General features: G+C 42.3%; 1 protein-coding gene across 3 annotated transcripts in view; it reads left to right on the top strand.

The window, feature by feature from the left end:
* PKN2 (protein kinase N2) overlaps positions 1 to 16935 on the top strand; it is a 165200-nt gene that overhangs the window by 120802 nt on the left and 27463 nt on the right. For all 3 annotated transcript variants that reach the window (XM_040360077.1, XM_040360076.1, XM_040360075.1), the window contains exons 8-15: positions 811 to 920; positions 5216 to 5359; positions 7340 to 7415; positions 7517 to 7691; positions 7945 to 8077; positions 11931 to 12064; positions 12151 to 12226; positions 12315 to 12406. In XM_040360077.1, the coding sequence (XP_040216011.1) occupies positions 811 to 920; positions 5216 to 5359; positions 7340 to 7415; positions 7517 to 7691; positions 7945 to 8077; positions 11931 to 12064; positions 12151 to 12226; positions 12315 to 12406 (940 nt within the window). The remainder of the gene's footprint in view (positions 1 to 810; positions 921 to 5215; positions 5360 to 7339; positions 7416 to 7516; positions 7692 to 7944; positions 8078 to 11930; positions 12065 to 12150; positions 12227 to 12314; positions 12407 to 16935) is intronic.

Genomic DNA, 16935 nt, shown 5'->3' with positions numbered 1-16935 from the left:
TAAGATACCATGTTCTTTAACATGGATATGGTATTGAAAAGTTTTGGATAAAAATAAGCATTTTTATTTTGGTGTAATGACGCTCTGTATAGGTAGCTTCACAAAATTACATTGGCTTGGTTCCTATAGTATATTTTGCGTAGTGTAAACACTTGGGCTACTTTCGCACTGAGGCGTTTTACAGGCATTTTAGCGCTAAAAATAGCACCTGTAAAGCACCTCTTCTGTCACTTCAGTGTGAAAGCCTGAGTACAGTACTTTCACAATGTAGCGGTGCGCTTTCGGAAAGTAAAAAAAAAAGTCCTGCAAGCAGCATCTCTGGGGTGCTTTAGGAGCACCCCTAATTTTCACTTAGGGGTGTACTTACTTTTGTTGCCAGCAGTTTAGACATTATTGGCTGTGTGTTGAGTTATTTTGAGGGGACAGCAAACTTACACTGTTATACAAGCTGTACAATCACTACTTTACATTGTAGCAAAATGTGAGGGGTGTACTCACTTTTGTGAGATACTGTGAGTCGAGAGAATATTACATTTAGGAGAGGTTCAGGCATCTTGGAGTTTAATTCATGTACTTAAGCAGACTAGAGGTTTTAACAACATCTAGTGAACTTTACGTAAAACCCCACATAATTAGTAATGAAACCCAGAGACTATTTCATCTGTTCATGCACCAGGCTCTTTATGAAAAAAAAATGCATCTAATCTTTCCTTAAGCAGATATTTTGTTGTTGTGGGTTTAACAGTGGAGCTTTTTGTTTCCTGCAATCCTCTTAGCCTTTTAAGCTCAGTTGCAGTAATTTCCTTACAGATGAGGTCTGTGCTGTTCTGAAGCTTGACAATACTGTAGTCGGGCAGACCAACTGGAAACCTATTTCAAACCAGTCATGGGACCAGAAGTTTACGTTGGAGCTGGACAGAGTGCGTATAACATTGACAAATCCCATACTCCTGATTTACATTTAATGGCATTTTTAATAGATTTTTTTATTCTATATATTTCCTTGTTTAAATTCAAGCACATTGTACTTTTCATAAAATGTATAATCTTTAAAGTGCCTAAGGTGGTTTGCATTGAAGGTAATAAGGGTCAATCTGATATAACAATAATAAACCAGTTACTGTAATGCACCTAATTAACACTACTGTGCAAACGTTTTAGGTAGGTGTAAAAAAAAATGCTGTAAACTAAGAATCCGTTCAGAAAGTGTTAATAGCTTATTTTTTATCAATTAACAAAATGGAAAGTAAATGAATAGAAATTAAAATCGAATCAATATTTGGTGTGACCACCCTTTACCTAGAATAATCAATGATGTTTTGAAGGCAAACTAGCACACAGTTTTTGAAGGAGCTTGGCGGGTAGGTTGTTCTAAACATCTTGGAGAACTAACCACAGAAACCTGAAATCATTCTCTTAACCGCTTAAGCCCCGGACCAATATGGAGGTCAAGGACCTGGCCCTTTTTTGTGATTCGGCACTGCGTCGCTTTAACTGACAATTGTGTGGTCGTGCGACGTGGCTCCCAAACAAAACAAAATTGGCGTCCTTTTTTTCTCTCCCACAAATAGAGCTTTCTTTTGGTGGTATTTGATCACCTCTGCGGTATTTATTTTTTGTGCTATAAACAAAAATAGAGCGACAATTTTTGCTATAATAAATATCCCCAAAAAAGAAATAAAAAAACATTTTTTTCCCTCAGTTTAGGCCAATACGTATTCTTCCACCACAAAATACGGGATAGTTCTATGGCTTTTTTATTAATATTTTTTTTTACTACTAATGGTGGCGATCAGCGTTCCCCCCGTCGTCCCCCCCCCCCCCCCCCCCCCCCCCGTGACTGCGACATTATGGCAGACACTTTCGACCAATTTTTGGGACCATTGTAATTTTCACAGTGAAAATTGCTATAAAAATGCACTGTTACTGTGAAAATGGCAGTGACGGGGTTAGCCACTAGGGGCGCTGTAGGAGTTGAGTGAGACCTTGTGTGTTTCTAACTGTAGGGGGCGGGGCTGGACGTTCTTCAGCTACTGTGACCCGGAGCTTTGGACCGGCGGCGCGCTCGTGACCCACGGCTGGGCTCTTAAAGGGGACGTATATATATATGTCCATGTGCCCAGCCGTGACATTCTGCCGACGTATATCGTCATGCGGCGGTCCTTAAGGCACCGTACACACGGTCGGACAAAACCGATGAGAATGGTCCGACGGACTGTTTTCATCGGTTCACCGATGAAGTGGCCTGATGGTCTGATGTGTGTACACACCATCGGTTCAAAATCCGATCGGGTCAGAACGCGGTGACGTAAAACACAACGGCGTGCTGAAAAAAACGAAGTTCAATGCTTCCAAGCATGCGTCGACTTGATTCTGAGCATGCGCGAGTTTTGAACCAATGCTTTTCTGTACTAACCATCGGTTTGGACCAATCGGGCAGCGGTCCATCGGTTCGGTTTTGAAGCATGTTTTAAAATTTTGGACTGAAGGAAAACAGACCGATGGGCTATACACACGGTCGGTTTGGACCGATGAAACTGAACCTTGGTCCATTCTCATCGGTTTTGTCCGACCGTGTGTACGGGGCCTAAGTGGTTAATGTAATCCAGACATACTCCATGTGGGGGCCAAACTACTTCCAGGCCTCCTTGTTCCTTTATTTTTTTATGCTGAAGATACTGTAGTTTTAATAACATTGGCTGTATGTTGGTGGTCATTGTCCTTCCGCAGAATAAATTTGAGGCCTCCCTGATGGTATGGCATGAGAGATTACTATCTGCCTGTATTTCTCAACAATGAGGACACCATTAATCGGGCAACGTTGAAGACCATAGATGCAGTAGTTGGCCAAGGAATCTTAATGCAGCAGATGAGACACATGCTTGCTTCCCTTTGATATTGGAAGATTTCTGCAGTTCTCCAGACAGTAGATGGGTGTACCTGGGTCCCATTGGTTTCTGACCGTTCTGTGTTGTCACTGCTGGAACCATTTTGATGTTGAAGGGAAGCAAGCATGATGGGTCTTTCATTGGCTGTATGAAGTTTCTTTGGCTGACCACTGTATCTACTGTCCTCAGTGTTGCCTGTTTCTTTGTGCTGCATCAAAAGAGCTTGAACAGCACATCTCGAAACCCCAGCTGCTTTGAAATCTTTGCCTGGGATTGACCTTACTCATGCAGTATAACAACCTTGTTATACGATCATGCCATTTCTAAAGGGATTGCGCCGTGACTGGCGGCTCCTGCGCGCATGTGCGGAAGTGACGTCACGTGACTCTGGACAGTCAGAGCCGGAGTCCGCGGCCCCAGAAGGAAGTGGAGTAGGATTCTTCCAGCCAGCAGGGACAGTGGTGACATCGCAGGCTTCGTTTTCAGGCAAGTGACACATAATGGGCTACTATGCGATGCAAAGTAGCCCATTATGCTTTACCTTTGCAGAGAAATAAAGAGGTAGTAAAACCCATCAGGGTTTACTTCGTCTTTAAAGTAGTGTTAAACCCAAAGGTTTATTTATTATATTGCAGCTTACCAATTCTTAGATGTGATGACTGCATTGTTTTTGTTTTTTTATAGGCTTTTTTTCATTTCTTTTCACCTAATTACCTAAGCCAGTACATCTGTTGTGTTTCAACAGCACAAGCCCTCCTATAAATGTATGATTTAGAGGGTTAAGAGAAACCATTTACAACTGCCAGGGGTGCTAACAATAATCAGCTTTTATTCATGTAAAATCTTTATCCTAAAAGAAAAACTGTTGTAACGGCAGTGTGAGCAGGAGTTGGGCTTCAGTTTGTTGGTGTACCTAAATCTGCTAGTCCATCTAACACTACCCTCAACTAGACTAACATTGCTGCTATCCAAAGGTGCCCCCTGTGCTCCTTCAACCAGAGTTGGGGCATTCTAATACAGGAGGTGTGTTAGATGCCATCTAAGGATTGGAAGGCTACAATATATTACATTTTTGGTTTTGAGTTTTATACCGCTTTAATGCGCAACCGTCTGCTGAAGTGTAATTTCAGCCTTTGGCTTAGTGTTAGCCCAAGTTTAAGCCTCCTGTGTAGGAGACTTAGAATTGGATGAGGAACAGCCCTTCTTGCACTGATTGACTTTTAATGGCTTTCCAAGTAACTAACAATGGCACTGCGTTTGACGTAATTGACCTCCCATATTTCTGAAATTTTAGATGACTTGTACTGATATAGAAAACCCAATCCCTGGAATTCATAGAGTACTGTACATACGCTTTGGAAATCTGTCACAAGTTTTTGGCACTGCCATAAGACAGATTCATTTATGTGCTGGTAGATATGCATCTATCACAACTCTGACAGAACTGTCGCAATCATCTCTCCTGCAAAGTGGCAGAGTTTTTCATGCAGAGAAAATATTTGGAAAAGTCAGGAGAGTACTAGAAACATATCAAATATTACATCAATTACATAGGAGCTTAAAGCGGAGTGCCACCCAAAAGTGGAAACGCCGCTTATCTGCTGCCTCCTCCCCTCCTTAATGCCACATTTGGCACCTTTTTGTTTTTTGACAGGTACCCGTCCCCACTTCTGAAAGATCTTGCGGCGGCAAGATCACTTGGAAGTTTGCCCCTCCTCCCCCCACCGAAGGGCCATTTAGAAAGCTTTGCGCAGTAGAGAACAGGCTGTGAAGCCGAAAGGCTTCACTGCTAGTTTCCCTTACCATGAATGGTGGTGGCAGCACCCAAGAGTCGGTGGAAACATCAGCTGGGGTGCCGACATCACTAGATTGCAGAAAGACAAGTGTCATCTTTTTTCTTTTTTTTTTTTTTAAGTCCATAGCCTATAGTATGTGTAGCTGCTGACTTTAATTTTTTTTGCTGGGGAAGGGAGGAACTCTGCTTTAAAGACGAAACACAAATGTTGCAAAATTGTCTGATGTGACATTATAATTATTCATGCAGCACAATCCTCAATTTAATTCGGTATTTGTCTTCTTTATCTTCATTTTCCTTATTAATTTGCTGCAGCTATAGCGCCATAGAGTTAAAAGTGCAGCAAATAAGTACTACTTCCCTTCCGTCTGTTTTATTGGACAGGATCTGATGTCTGGTGTCAATGGACAAGTCATGACAGAAAAATGTCACAAATTCTTTATTAAATCACCCTGTTTGTTCTGTAGAAAATCTTTTATTTATAGAGGTTCTATGGTCGGTTTTAAACTGGTTTGCCCCCTTTTCTTCTTAGTCCCGAGAATTGGAGATTTCGGTGTTCTGGAGAGACTGGAGATCTTTGTGTGCTGTGAAGTTTCTGAGGTTAGAAGATTTCCTAGACAACCAGAGACATGGCATGTGTCTGTACCTGGAGCCACAGGGCACGCTCTTTGCAGAGGTGAGAACTTAAAGTAACCATTTAATCTGCTCTCCAGTGCCAGGCTCCCTTGTGTGTTTGTAACCACAATTCCTTGACTGTAGACCTGTGTAGACTGTAAACTTGCATCTCAGCTGCCAAGGCTAATGCCACTGGAGGATCAAAAGGAGCTCCCTGTCTGAGGAAGGGTTATATTATGTGTCCACAATCAAGTAAAAATACTTGTATCTGTTCACTGTGAAGATAGTTTTTTTCGAGTCTCCAGGGGCTGATTTGATGTAGTGCTTGTCCTGTGTTGGGTTAGGGCCCTTTCCAACTAATGCTTTTTTGCTGTAAATACACTAACAATATTTAAATGTTATCGAAAGTAAAACAATATCCGAGATTTTAGGTTGACGTCAAAACCGTACTAAAGGGCAAAATTCCAATAGGGACACTAGTTTTGGTGACCCCGGTAACACCTCAGGTTTCCTTCACTTCTTATAAATTCTTATTCAAGAGAAAAGAACAGTCCAAATTGTACATATGAACCCAACAGTAGACATTGGGGCCTTTTCTTCCAGGTATTGTTGGAGTAATGTCAATATGGTTCATGTTATAACAGTCTTTGCTCTCTAGTAGTACAGTATTTGTTTATTATAAAGATCATAGAAGAGTTTTAGAAAATATTATAGGGAAATGGTGGGCATAGAAGATTGGAAGAGAAAAATGGGGGTAAGTGAAGAAAAGACCATAGGGAAAAGAATACAAAAGAAGTGGGAAAGAAAATTGGGGGCTCTCCAGGGACAATGGCCAAAGAACTCATTCTGTGAATGTTAACGAAGACTCAGGTGAGGGGATGCAGTGGAGTCTAGTTTCTATAGAAAAAACATGGTCTCCGTGTTTTCTCTCTCTCATGGCCATGATAAGTTAGTTTTTGGTAATTCTAGCCTGCCACTGTGAAATGGTAGGGGGTGAGCTTTGTTTCCACATTGCTGGAATTCAGGCTTTTTCATCATTATGGAGGTGTTTAAGTAGCGATCCTTTGCTTTCTATAAAGAAATGCAGAGTATCATGCAGCAAATATGCTGCCAGCTTTCTTTCCAAAACCACTATCTATAAGAGGCTTTATCGTGAGCGCTACAAAAGCACAAATTTATTCAAGTGGGGAGAGAAACATCAAGTGCAAGGGCCACCATTGCATAGTATTAAAAAGTAAACACTTTGTTTAAACATAGTAAGTTGCACTCACAAGCGCAATTAGGAGACAGGCCATGGTGTCCAGATTTGCAGCACTGGGGCTCAGTTTCTGGCTATGAGCGAAACACACAGGTGACAGCCAAAAAGATGGTGCTGAGTGTAGCATAGAAGCCAAGACTCGCTATCTGATTGGAAACCAGCTACGATGACGTGGAACGTCCTCCACCTGGTGCCGACGTCACTCAAACATGTGCAGTCAATTAACGCGTTTCCAGGAGTTTCTGCCTCTTCATCATTGGCATAGTTTGGGGGGCCTTGTATATCTAGTCTGTATCTGATTGATTGTTCATAGAAAGGGCTACAAGGGGAGTATAAATATCAAGGGAGATAACTGGAAACCCCGGTTGTATCTCATTAAGGATATAGCAAGTATTGGCGCATGCATCCTTAACCTTGACTGCAGCCAATGTACTAGCGTACAGGGCAGACAGCCACTTGTGCATTACCTTGCCCAAATTGATGTATTCTAGAGTGGCTCCGAGGAATTCCCAATCCACTCAATCAATGCTTTTTCGGCATCAGTTGACGAGAACCAGGGGAAGCTTGCTTTGTTTGGGGCGTAGTCTTTTAGACCCCCGATTCTCCATAAAGAGTACCTGTCACCACCTATTACTGTCACAAGGGATGTTTACTTCTCCTTAACAAATATGCTTATGAGATCAATCCGTGTATTAAACCTGTTTTGGTGCACTTTTTCTCTGGTAGATGTATCATTTGTTTAAAAAGGTTCCAGACAGGTAATCTGTTTTTCTTTATGCACAGGTAACCTTTTTCAATCCCGTTATTGAAAGAAGACCAAAACTCCAGAGACAGAAAAAGATTTTTTCAAAGCAACAAGGTAACGTTCTGTTTTTAAACTTGCAAATCTTGTCATCAATGGATGTTGATGGCCTTCAGTGATGTAGTTCTCTGCTTTTACCACTTATTCATTGTTAACAGGAAAAACATTCCCCAGAGCTCCACAGATGAACATTAACATTGCCACATGGGGGCGACTTGTGAGACGGGCAATTCCCACAGTTAATCACTCTGGCACTTACAGCCCTCAGATTTCTGTTCCTTCTGCCATGCCGATTGTGGACCCACAGAGCGTGGAGCTATCTCCGTCAGTGAGGTATGTGCATTATCTCAAATGCAATTATAAACTTTACAGCACCTACCAAGTATTTTTGTAGTTGCATTTTATAAAGGTCCTTCATGCCTCTTTATATTGCTAAATTATTGTCGTCCTTAAACAATTACATGAGCTAATGCAGACCTATTCTCCTGTTTGGGATGTGATTGACTTTCATATTTTTATTTTCAAATATTTAAAAATTTACTAGGGAACGCAGTAATTTAAATTTGGATATTTTTCTTCCTTAAAGCGAATCTCCTATAGGCAAGCTGGACTTTGAAATAGAGCCAGAAGCACCTGATGTTCCACCCCGGGTGTCATCACTAGACCTTGATGTCTATCAGGCTTCAATAGACATTAAAGTACCAAGCATACCAGCTCAGGTAAAGGTTTATGCATATCCTTCCAGTTTTGGTTCTAGATTCTATAATGCTGTTCCAATGTTGCTTCTTGGAGGAGGGAAGGGTCCCCTTTCTTTTTTTTTTTTTTTTTCTATTTTCTGATCCTGCTTGCATCACAATTTTAGAGTGTGTTTGTGTGTGTGTGTGTGTAAATTTCTCACACTAATGTACTTACTGTACACAAACTGTTGTGTACCTGTGGATCAGGTTTGCCTGACCTCCTCTAAAGTCTAGCTGAATTTCTTGTGATATGCTACAGTTTTAGGTTTGTTTTTCCTCAAATTAGACAGTATTTACTCCCTTAACTGCTTGCAGACCGGGCCATAGCCTAAAAACGGCTACATCGCGGTCGGGTAACTCTGGGAGGGCGTACTATAAAGTCCTCACAGAATCGCTCTCCCGTGCCACATCACGCCCCACAAAAGTGTAATGTGTAGTCAAATTAGATTTGAAATGTACAGTATCCCACAAAAGAGTACACCCCCTTATGTTTTTGTAAGTATTTTATTATGTCTTTTCATGTGACAGCACTGAAGAAATTACACTTTGCTACAATGTAAAGTAGTGAGTGCACAGCTTATATAACAGTGTAAATTTGCTGTCCCCTTAAAATAACACACTGACATTAATGTCTAAACCGCTGGCAGCAAAAGCGAGTACACTTTTACGTGAAAATTTCCAAATTGGGCCCAATTGGCCATTTTCCCTCCCCGGTGTCATGTGACTCGTTAGTGTTACAAGGTCTTAGGTTTGAATGGGGAGCAGGTGTGTTTAAATTTGGTGTCCTCGCTCTCACTCTCTCATACTGGTCACTGGAAGTTCAACATGGCACTTCATGACCAAGCGCACTCTGAGTATCTGAAAAAAAAGAATGGTCGCTCTACATATAGATGTCCTAAGCTATTAGAAGATTGACCCTGAAATTGAGCTGCAGCATGGTGGCCAAGACCATACAGCGGTTTACTAGGACAGGTTCCACTCAGAACAGGCCTTGCCATGGTCGACCAAAGAAGTTGAGTGCACATGCTCAGTGTCATATACAGAGGTTGTCTTTGGGAGATGGGCGTATGTTTGCTGCAGAGGTGGGGGGGGGGGGGTCAGCATGTCAGTGCTTAGACCATATGCCATGCTGCATCAAATTGGTCTGCATGGCTGTCATTCCAGAAGGAAGCCTCGTCTAAAGATGATGCACAAGAGAGCCTGCAGTTTGCTGAAGACACGCAGACTAAGGACATCAATTACCGGAGCCATGTCCTGTGGTCTGATGAGACCAATATAAACTTATTTGGTTCAGATGGTGTCAAGCGGGTGTGGTGGCAACCAGATGAGGCCTACAATCAAGCATGGTGGTGGGAGTGTCATGGTCTGAGGCTACATAAGTGCTGCCGGCACTGGTGAGCTACAGTTCATTGAGGGAACCACGAATGCCAGCATGTACTGTGACATACTGAAGCAGAGCATGATCCCCCTCCCTTCAGAGACTGGGCCGCAGGGCAGTATTCCAACATGATAATGACCCCAAGCACACCTCCAAGATGACCAGTGCCTTGCTAAAGAAGCCGAGTGTAAAGGCGATGAACTGGCCAAGCATGTCTCCAGACCTAAACCCTATTGAGCATCTGTAGGGCATCCTAAAATGGAAGGTGGAGGAGCAAAGGTCTCAAACATCCACCAGCTCTGTGATGTTGTCATGGAGGAGTGGAAGACTACTCCAGTGGCAACCTGTGAAGCTTTGGTGAACTCCATGCCCAAGAGGGTTAGGGCGCAATTTGGCCATTTTCACTTGGACCCTTACACACTGAAGACCCCCCGCGCTTGCATGACTTTTTTGTACGTCCTGCAAGGGCAGCGCCCCAGTGTGAACTCTGCCTTTCACACTGGGGAGGCAGTTTACAGGTGCTATTTTTAGTGCTAAAACGCCTTCAGTGTGAAAGGGGTTTTGGGGGTGTATTTGCTTTTGTTGCCAGTGGTTTAGACATTAACCACTTGCCAACCAGGCCAAGTCTGACATTTCTCTCCTACATGTAAAATTCATAATTTTTTTGCTAGAAAATTACATAGAACCCCCAAACATGTTTTTTTAGCAGAGACCCTAGAGAATACAATAGCGGTCATTGCAATCTTTTATGTTGCATGGTATTTGCGCAGCAATTTTTCATGCTTTAAAAAAAATAGTAAAGTTGGCCCAATTTTTTTGCATAATGTGAAACATGAAGTTATGCCGAGTGATGTCACGCTTAAAAATTGCACATGCTTGTGGAATGGCACCAAACTTCGGTACTTAAAAATCCCCATAGGCGACGCTTAATTTTTTTTTAATGATTACATGTTTTGAGTTGCAGAGAAGGTCTAGGGCTAGAATTATTGCTCTTGCTCTAATGTTTGCGGGGACACTTCACATGTGTGGTTTGAACACCGTTTTCATATGTGGGCGGGACTTGCGTATGCTTTCGCTTCTGCGTGCGGGGGCAGGCGCACTGAGAGTGCCACTTTTGCTAATGGCATTATTTGGGTTAATGTCGTATTTCCGCGCATGCGCAGGAGTGACGTCATCACCGCTCCGGCCAATCACAATGCTGGAGCAGCGATTAACAGTAAGAAGATGCAAGGGGACATGGCGGCGGAGGGGGACGAGGAGGACTTTGGGGGCTGCGATCTCAGGTAAGTGCCACTTAATGAGCTAGTATGCTATGCATACTAGCTCATTATGCCTTTCTCTTGCAGGTTCCCCCCCCCTGTAGATAATTCTTTAAAGGAATAGGATCTTTATTAAAAAAAAAAAAAATTGGGTTAACACTTTAAAGGGTAAGTAAACCAACCCCGGTTTACTTACCCTTTAAAGTGTTAACCCAATTTTTTTTTTTTTAATAAAGATCCTGTTCCTTTAAAGAATTATCTACAGCACAGTGCTTGTGCTCTGTAATTTGGCCCCTCCCATCTCACCTGAAATACCTGGCTGATCATGCTAGTTTTTGCCCTCCGTTTGCTCCGTGTCCAAACCGCCCCCTCCCGTCCTGCTGCTCAAATGGTTAACATTACATTATCCTCTTTGCTGATTCATCCAATGTCCCCCTGTGACTGTACTTTATTAAAAATGCAGCTATATACTGTGTTTACGGAGCACAGAATGACGATCACGTGACATGCCGCCTCTTATCTCACATGACCGCAGTGGGCGGGCCGCCTCCTCTCCTCCTGAATGACATGATCCTCGGCCCCGCCCGCTACATCTGTTGGGCTGAGAGAAGAGAGTCTGCATGCCACGTGATCGCCGATCTGTGATCAGTAAACAAGGTATATAGCTGCATTTTTAATAAAGCAGTCACAGGGGGGCATTAGATCAATCAACAAAGAGGATAATGTAAAGTTAACCCTGTGGGTTAACAAACACTTTAATGCATTATTTAAGGAGGAAATTCTCATTAACCATATTTGGGGATTTTGCTTCCCAGACTGAGTAAATATGCATCCATTCCCCAGGCTTATGTGATCTTGATAAACCTAAAGTTCCTGAAGATCAGTGACTTGGAGGCTTTGATTGCCCAACAGTCAAAAAGGGGTGTTTGGCAGGTGCCCCCAAAGCACTGGATTAAAAAAAGGTCCAGTGAACCGCTCAATACAAACTTTGTTTGCCCGGCACCACGATGCTTGTCTCTAAACTGAATGCTACAAAGTTCATACCATGATTAGCCATTGGTTCAGTGGAGGCTGAATAATATTTAGGCTGGATGGTTTCCTTCATCCATGAGGTGACTGTAGCCTAAAGGAGAGGCAAATAACTTTAAGTACAAGTAAACCTCTTTTATTGACCTTTTATAACTTCTCTTTATCACAGGATCCTGGGACAAATTATGAATATTCAAATAGAAACAATGTAGCTACAAAACCGATAACCGATTTAACAGGTGAAGGGGAAATCACTGTGTCAGATGTGGAATATAACTCTCTACGAGAGACGGAGGAAAAAGGGTAATGCTGTTACCCGAGTCAGTGTTTGTCATGTTTGTGTCTACTGGATTGACAGACCTCATAATATCGTTGAATTGTCTCCACAGAGTGCAGCCTCGGTTCCAGTTCAGCTTGAAGGACTTCCACTGTTGTGCAGTATTAGGCAGAGGACATTTTGGAAAGGTGTGTATTGTGAGAGATCATGAAAGATACAGCTGGTGATAGAACTTATGTAAAATTGTATTGTGACAACTTTCTGCCTTCATTTCAGGTGCTGCTGGCAGAGTACAAAAACACTAATGAAATGTTTGCAATCAAAGCCTTAAAGAAAGGAGATATTGTGTCTCGTGATGAAGTTGACAGGTAAGTCTATCTAAAATATATAACTTGTAAAATATTATTTTTTAAATTTAAGAAAACGGAACAGGAAAATTACATTTTTTTTTTTTGGTTTGTCACAATCAGTGTTAATTTCCTTGACTAAAACGACTAAAACATTTTAGTCGACTAAATGAATACTAATTAAGTCCTCTAAAATACGACCAAAACAACTGAGATGACTAAACTACTAAAACTAAAATGCCATTTTAGTCAAAAGACTAAGACTAAAACTACATTTTAAATATGACTTTCAAATTAACACTGGTCTGTTGTAGTGCATGTTCATACCTCAATAACATTAGATTTTTCACTCCAGCAGTATATAATGAGTTTGGAAATTGTAGAGAAATGTTAACTAATGCATTACAATTAAATTAAACGCCTTAGATTTTAGAAGACTAAAATGAGTTTTAGTCCACTAAAATGTACTGAAGATTTTAGTTGACTAAAATGTGCTGGAGATTTGGTTGACTAAATACAACTAAAACAATTGCAGGAGACTAAAATGGGACTAAAACTAAAATGCCATTTTAGTCCTAAGACTAACACTAAATTGAAATTTGCTGCCAAAATTAACACTTGTCACAATGCCCTTGTGGCATTTGTTTTCCATCAAACATGTCTGTCTTTCTTGCTAGCTGCATTAACAGCATTTATATTATGTGCTGTCCTATTTGCCCAGCTCTCCTTGCTCTAGAGGGGCCGAAAAGCAAATTAATTGAATTTGTGACTTATTGTCCTCACAGCCAGTATGCAATTTCCCACTCTATGTAAAGCAAGGTGAATTTGTGCTTCCCCCAAGAAGTATTTTTATATAAAAATAATAATAAAAGAGAAAAGACACCCTGGCAGTGAGCGAGGGGATATGAGGAGTTAATCACAAAACCCCAATTGATATCTCATCAGTCCAGGTCAGCAATAAAATAGTGCAAACAAAAGGGGGTTTGTATCAGTGGTTGAGATAGAGAAAACTCTATTAAGGTGCTGCAATTTTATAAGATGCTGGAATATTCAGCAAAATAAGATAGAGTAAAATAGTGAAAAAAATTAGCGCAGCCCACAACAATATATAAATATATCTAAAAAAGAGAACTTTTGTTTGAACAAAAAAATAATATATAAATAGTCCTTGATGAAAAAAATACACAAAAAATAGTCTCTCGTGATAAGTGCCTAAAATGCAGATAGAAATCAGAAAAGTCCACAGAGCAAGATCACATTCCCTGGTTTTGACAGCAACGATGTTTTCTTATCTTCAGTGTGGAAATAAATGAACATCCATAAGAAAAGACAAAGATAAAATTGGGCAGGTTGGCCCCTTACCAGAAAAGATGGACCTCAAGTAAAGAGATCATACAGGCATGTAATGAGGGATCAATAGCTGCGGTTCCTGTTGGTAGATAGGATCTGGCGACTGTCCTGTGTTCTCCAAGTGTAACAGCGCATCCAATCCACTTCAATGCTGCAAGATTGCAAGCATTCACAGCTCTGGCCTTGACGCCAAGACAAACCTATTTATCTTCATACTTTACAGTTAATGGAGGTTTCTCTGTGCCAGCAGGGCCCTGTGTTATGTGAGTGACAGAAGTGTCACCATAATCCTCCTCCCCAGTGTGGGAGATGAAAGTCGCTTTGAATCCCTGGCTGCAGCTTGTAAAGTCCAGAAGACAAACTTTCTGAGAAACGCATGTTACCTGTAAAGTATGAAGATAAATAGGTTTGTCTTGGCGTCAAGGCCAGAGCTGTGAATGCTTGCAATCTTGCAGCATTGAAGTGGATTGGATGCGCTGTTAAACCTGGAGAACACAGGACGGATGCCAGATCCTATCTACCAACAGGAACCGCAGCTATTGATCCCTCATTACATGCCTGTACTTGAGGTCCATCTTTTCTGGTAAGGGGCTGTAGAATTTGCTGTATTTTACAAGGCTATTTAATATAGTCTAAACTAATAATCTCAAGAGATATTCACAGGTTCCCTCTATCTACTGCATACATGAATTCATTGATCTACGCCTATTAAGACACACACATACGCACTGCTGCTGGTAAATGAACATCTGTGTTTATTCCCAAGGAAATAGGGATAGTCCGATATCACACATTAAAACATCATAATATACACACATATACAAGAGAAATTCATATATACTTATCACATCTGTAAGACCAGCTGGTTAGCAGAGAGCTTAAAGCTCCCATGGCCGGTATCAAGAGGAGGGAGAAAGAGCTATAAGGCCTTGGCCTGGCCACATGTCTTATACCCAAGATGGCCACCAGGTTTCCATGAAGCCTTTGGTCAGCCAAGATCCTCACTCACCTAGAATCCAAGAGAAATAGAGAGCTCTGCCATCCAGTCCCACTCACTCAATGCTCATTCAAAACCCCACCCATATGTGCCTATCCAATCAGCTGTACTTCCAAAACATCCTCTCCTCTAGGGGGGGGAGGTATTGCAGTTGATTATCACAAAACTCTTTGAAGCCTGTAGCACAGCAGTGCAAACTGCAGGGGGCCCACTTCCTCTGTAGCTTCACTTAAACCATGGGATCAAGTGTCATTCCATTGTAAACCCAGATCTCTTTAGCCCAGATTATTTTGACTGTACTCCAACATATGCCGCTTTGCGCCTGAAAGGCGCATATTACCCTTCTTCAGCCACGGCTCCCATTGAACAGTCCATGTGGTCCAAACAGTCCTCAACTGTTTCAATGTGTCGCGTTCTTCAAAATGCGCCTCAGAAACAGTTCCTATGGCACAGTCCATAACTAACTTCAACATGTGATTCCCAACCAGTACCTCTGGAACAGTCTTTCATTCTTCAACATGTGAAATAGCTCCTATGGAACAGTCCATAAATGTCTTAACGCAGGTGGCTTCCCAACCTGTTTTTCCGGACCAGTACCTATGGAACAGCCCTTAATGGTTTTACCTTATTGCGCCTCTCAACATAGGCTTCCGAACCAGCTCCCATGGAACAGTCCATAACAGTCCTAACGAGCTGTGCTTCTCAACACATGCCGCTTTGCTACTGGGTGACGCACCAACATCATTCTTCCGTGACAGCTCCCCTGTCACCATTCTGTATCTTCTTCTTCTTCTTTTTACCATCTTCAGGACAGCGTGCAGTACAGGCAAGGGGTGTCCATTCACTCACCATTCACCAGCACACACTCAGAGCAGCATATTAACCAGCTTTCAGATACAGAGTCTCAAGGAGGGCCTTTTCTTGCCCATCTTACTAGCCTAAAATACACAGTTATCACACTACTCCATGACATAAATAAACCCATTACCATAATATCTACATATATGCATGTGACCCATCAAATTACATATCCCGCTCCCAACCTTCTATATCTCTTTACTGTAATAACGGGTCGGGATTATGCAGGCTTGCTCACAGTGATTTTACCTACCGCAACTTGGCCTGTCTGCGGTACCTCAGGGATCTAACTTGGCAGCAAAGTCCCTAATTTGTACGAAGAAACCCCACCGTCAATTCGTCCCTCAACTTGATAAGCAGGAGAGCTTTCTATAAGTTTTGAGTCTAACAACACATATAAATCTCAAACAATGACACCAAAACCCACACAATTCTATCCCTGTGACTGGATTCCAGTGACCATGCCCAGGGTATCCTGCACCTCTACATACCGTTAGGTTCCAGAAATACCCTTGTTACATGACTGACGTTACCTTGGTATCCTTTAGGACAAGGACGAACTTGTCTACGTCATAAATAATACCCAGGTGCTTCCTTCCCAGCAATGATCTCTCCATCCCGAACACAGAGTACTGTGTATCGACCTGGTATGCAGAGGACATCGTGGTCATGCTTTCGACAGAGGGAAATATAGACCTGCCCCCCCGCTTCTGCACTCTCTGACCACATGTGGGTCATTTAGCCACACATGCAACAAGATAGAATCCCCAGTCAGTAAGCCCATTGATGCCACACAATATACAGACCGAGTCTGCACTTCTGTACATGGCTCATACAGCACACCCTTTCACAATCCGAACCAGTACAGCCCATCCAGGCATTCGATTACCACTTTGGATTACTGTAAGAGACATGTTTTGCAAAGTCTTACTGAGCGGTGATGCTAACTCATCAGGCCACTGCCCCTCATAGAGAGACTGTACAATCAGCTTGATGGTGGTCGATAACTCCGCCTGCCGCTGCGTGCACGCCAGAGCCCCTGACATATCTATCCTATACCATCTCACACTGTCTATCAACCTCTCACCCTGGTTGACAAAATCTTGAGCCACTTTACACTGGGTCCCATTCCCCCCCCAATATAGTGCTGAATACATCCCTCCTCCTCTTCTGGTTACTCCTCAGAGATAAGCGCCCTGAACCTCACTCTGTGTCCGCACATCTCTGAGAGCAAGCGACAAATATATTGCATATGATTCAGAGTAAATTCAGCACATATAGGGTACTAGGATTCTATCAACCACTGCGAGATGCTGAAGCACCATGTGATGACGGCATACTGTAC

Source organism: Rana temporaria, chromosome 7 (genome assembly GCF_905171775.1).
Source record: "Rana temporaria chromosome 7, aRanTem1.1, whole genome shotgun sequence".
NCBI lineage: Eukaryota > Metazoa > Chordata > Amphibia > Anura > Ranidae > Rana > Rana temporaria.
This window is presented reverse-complemented; position numbering and strand designations above follow the sequence as displayed.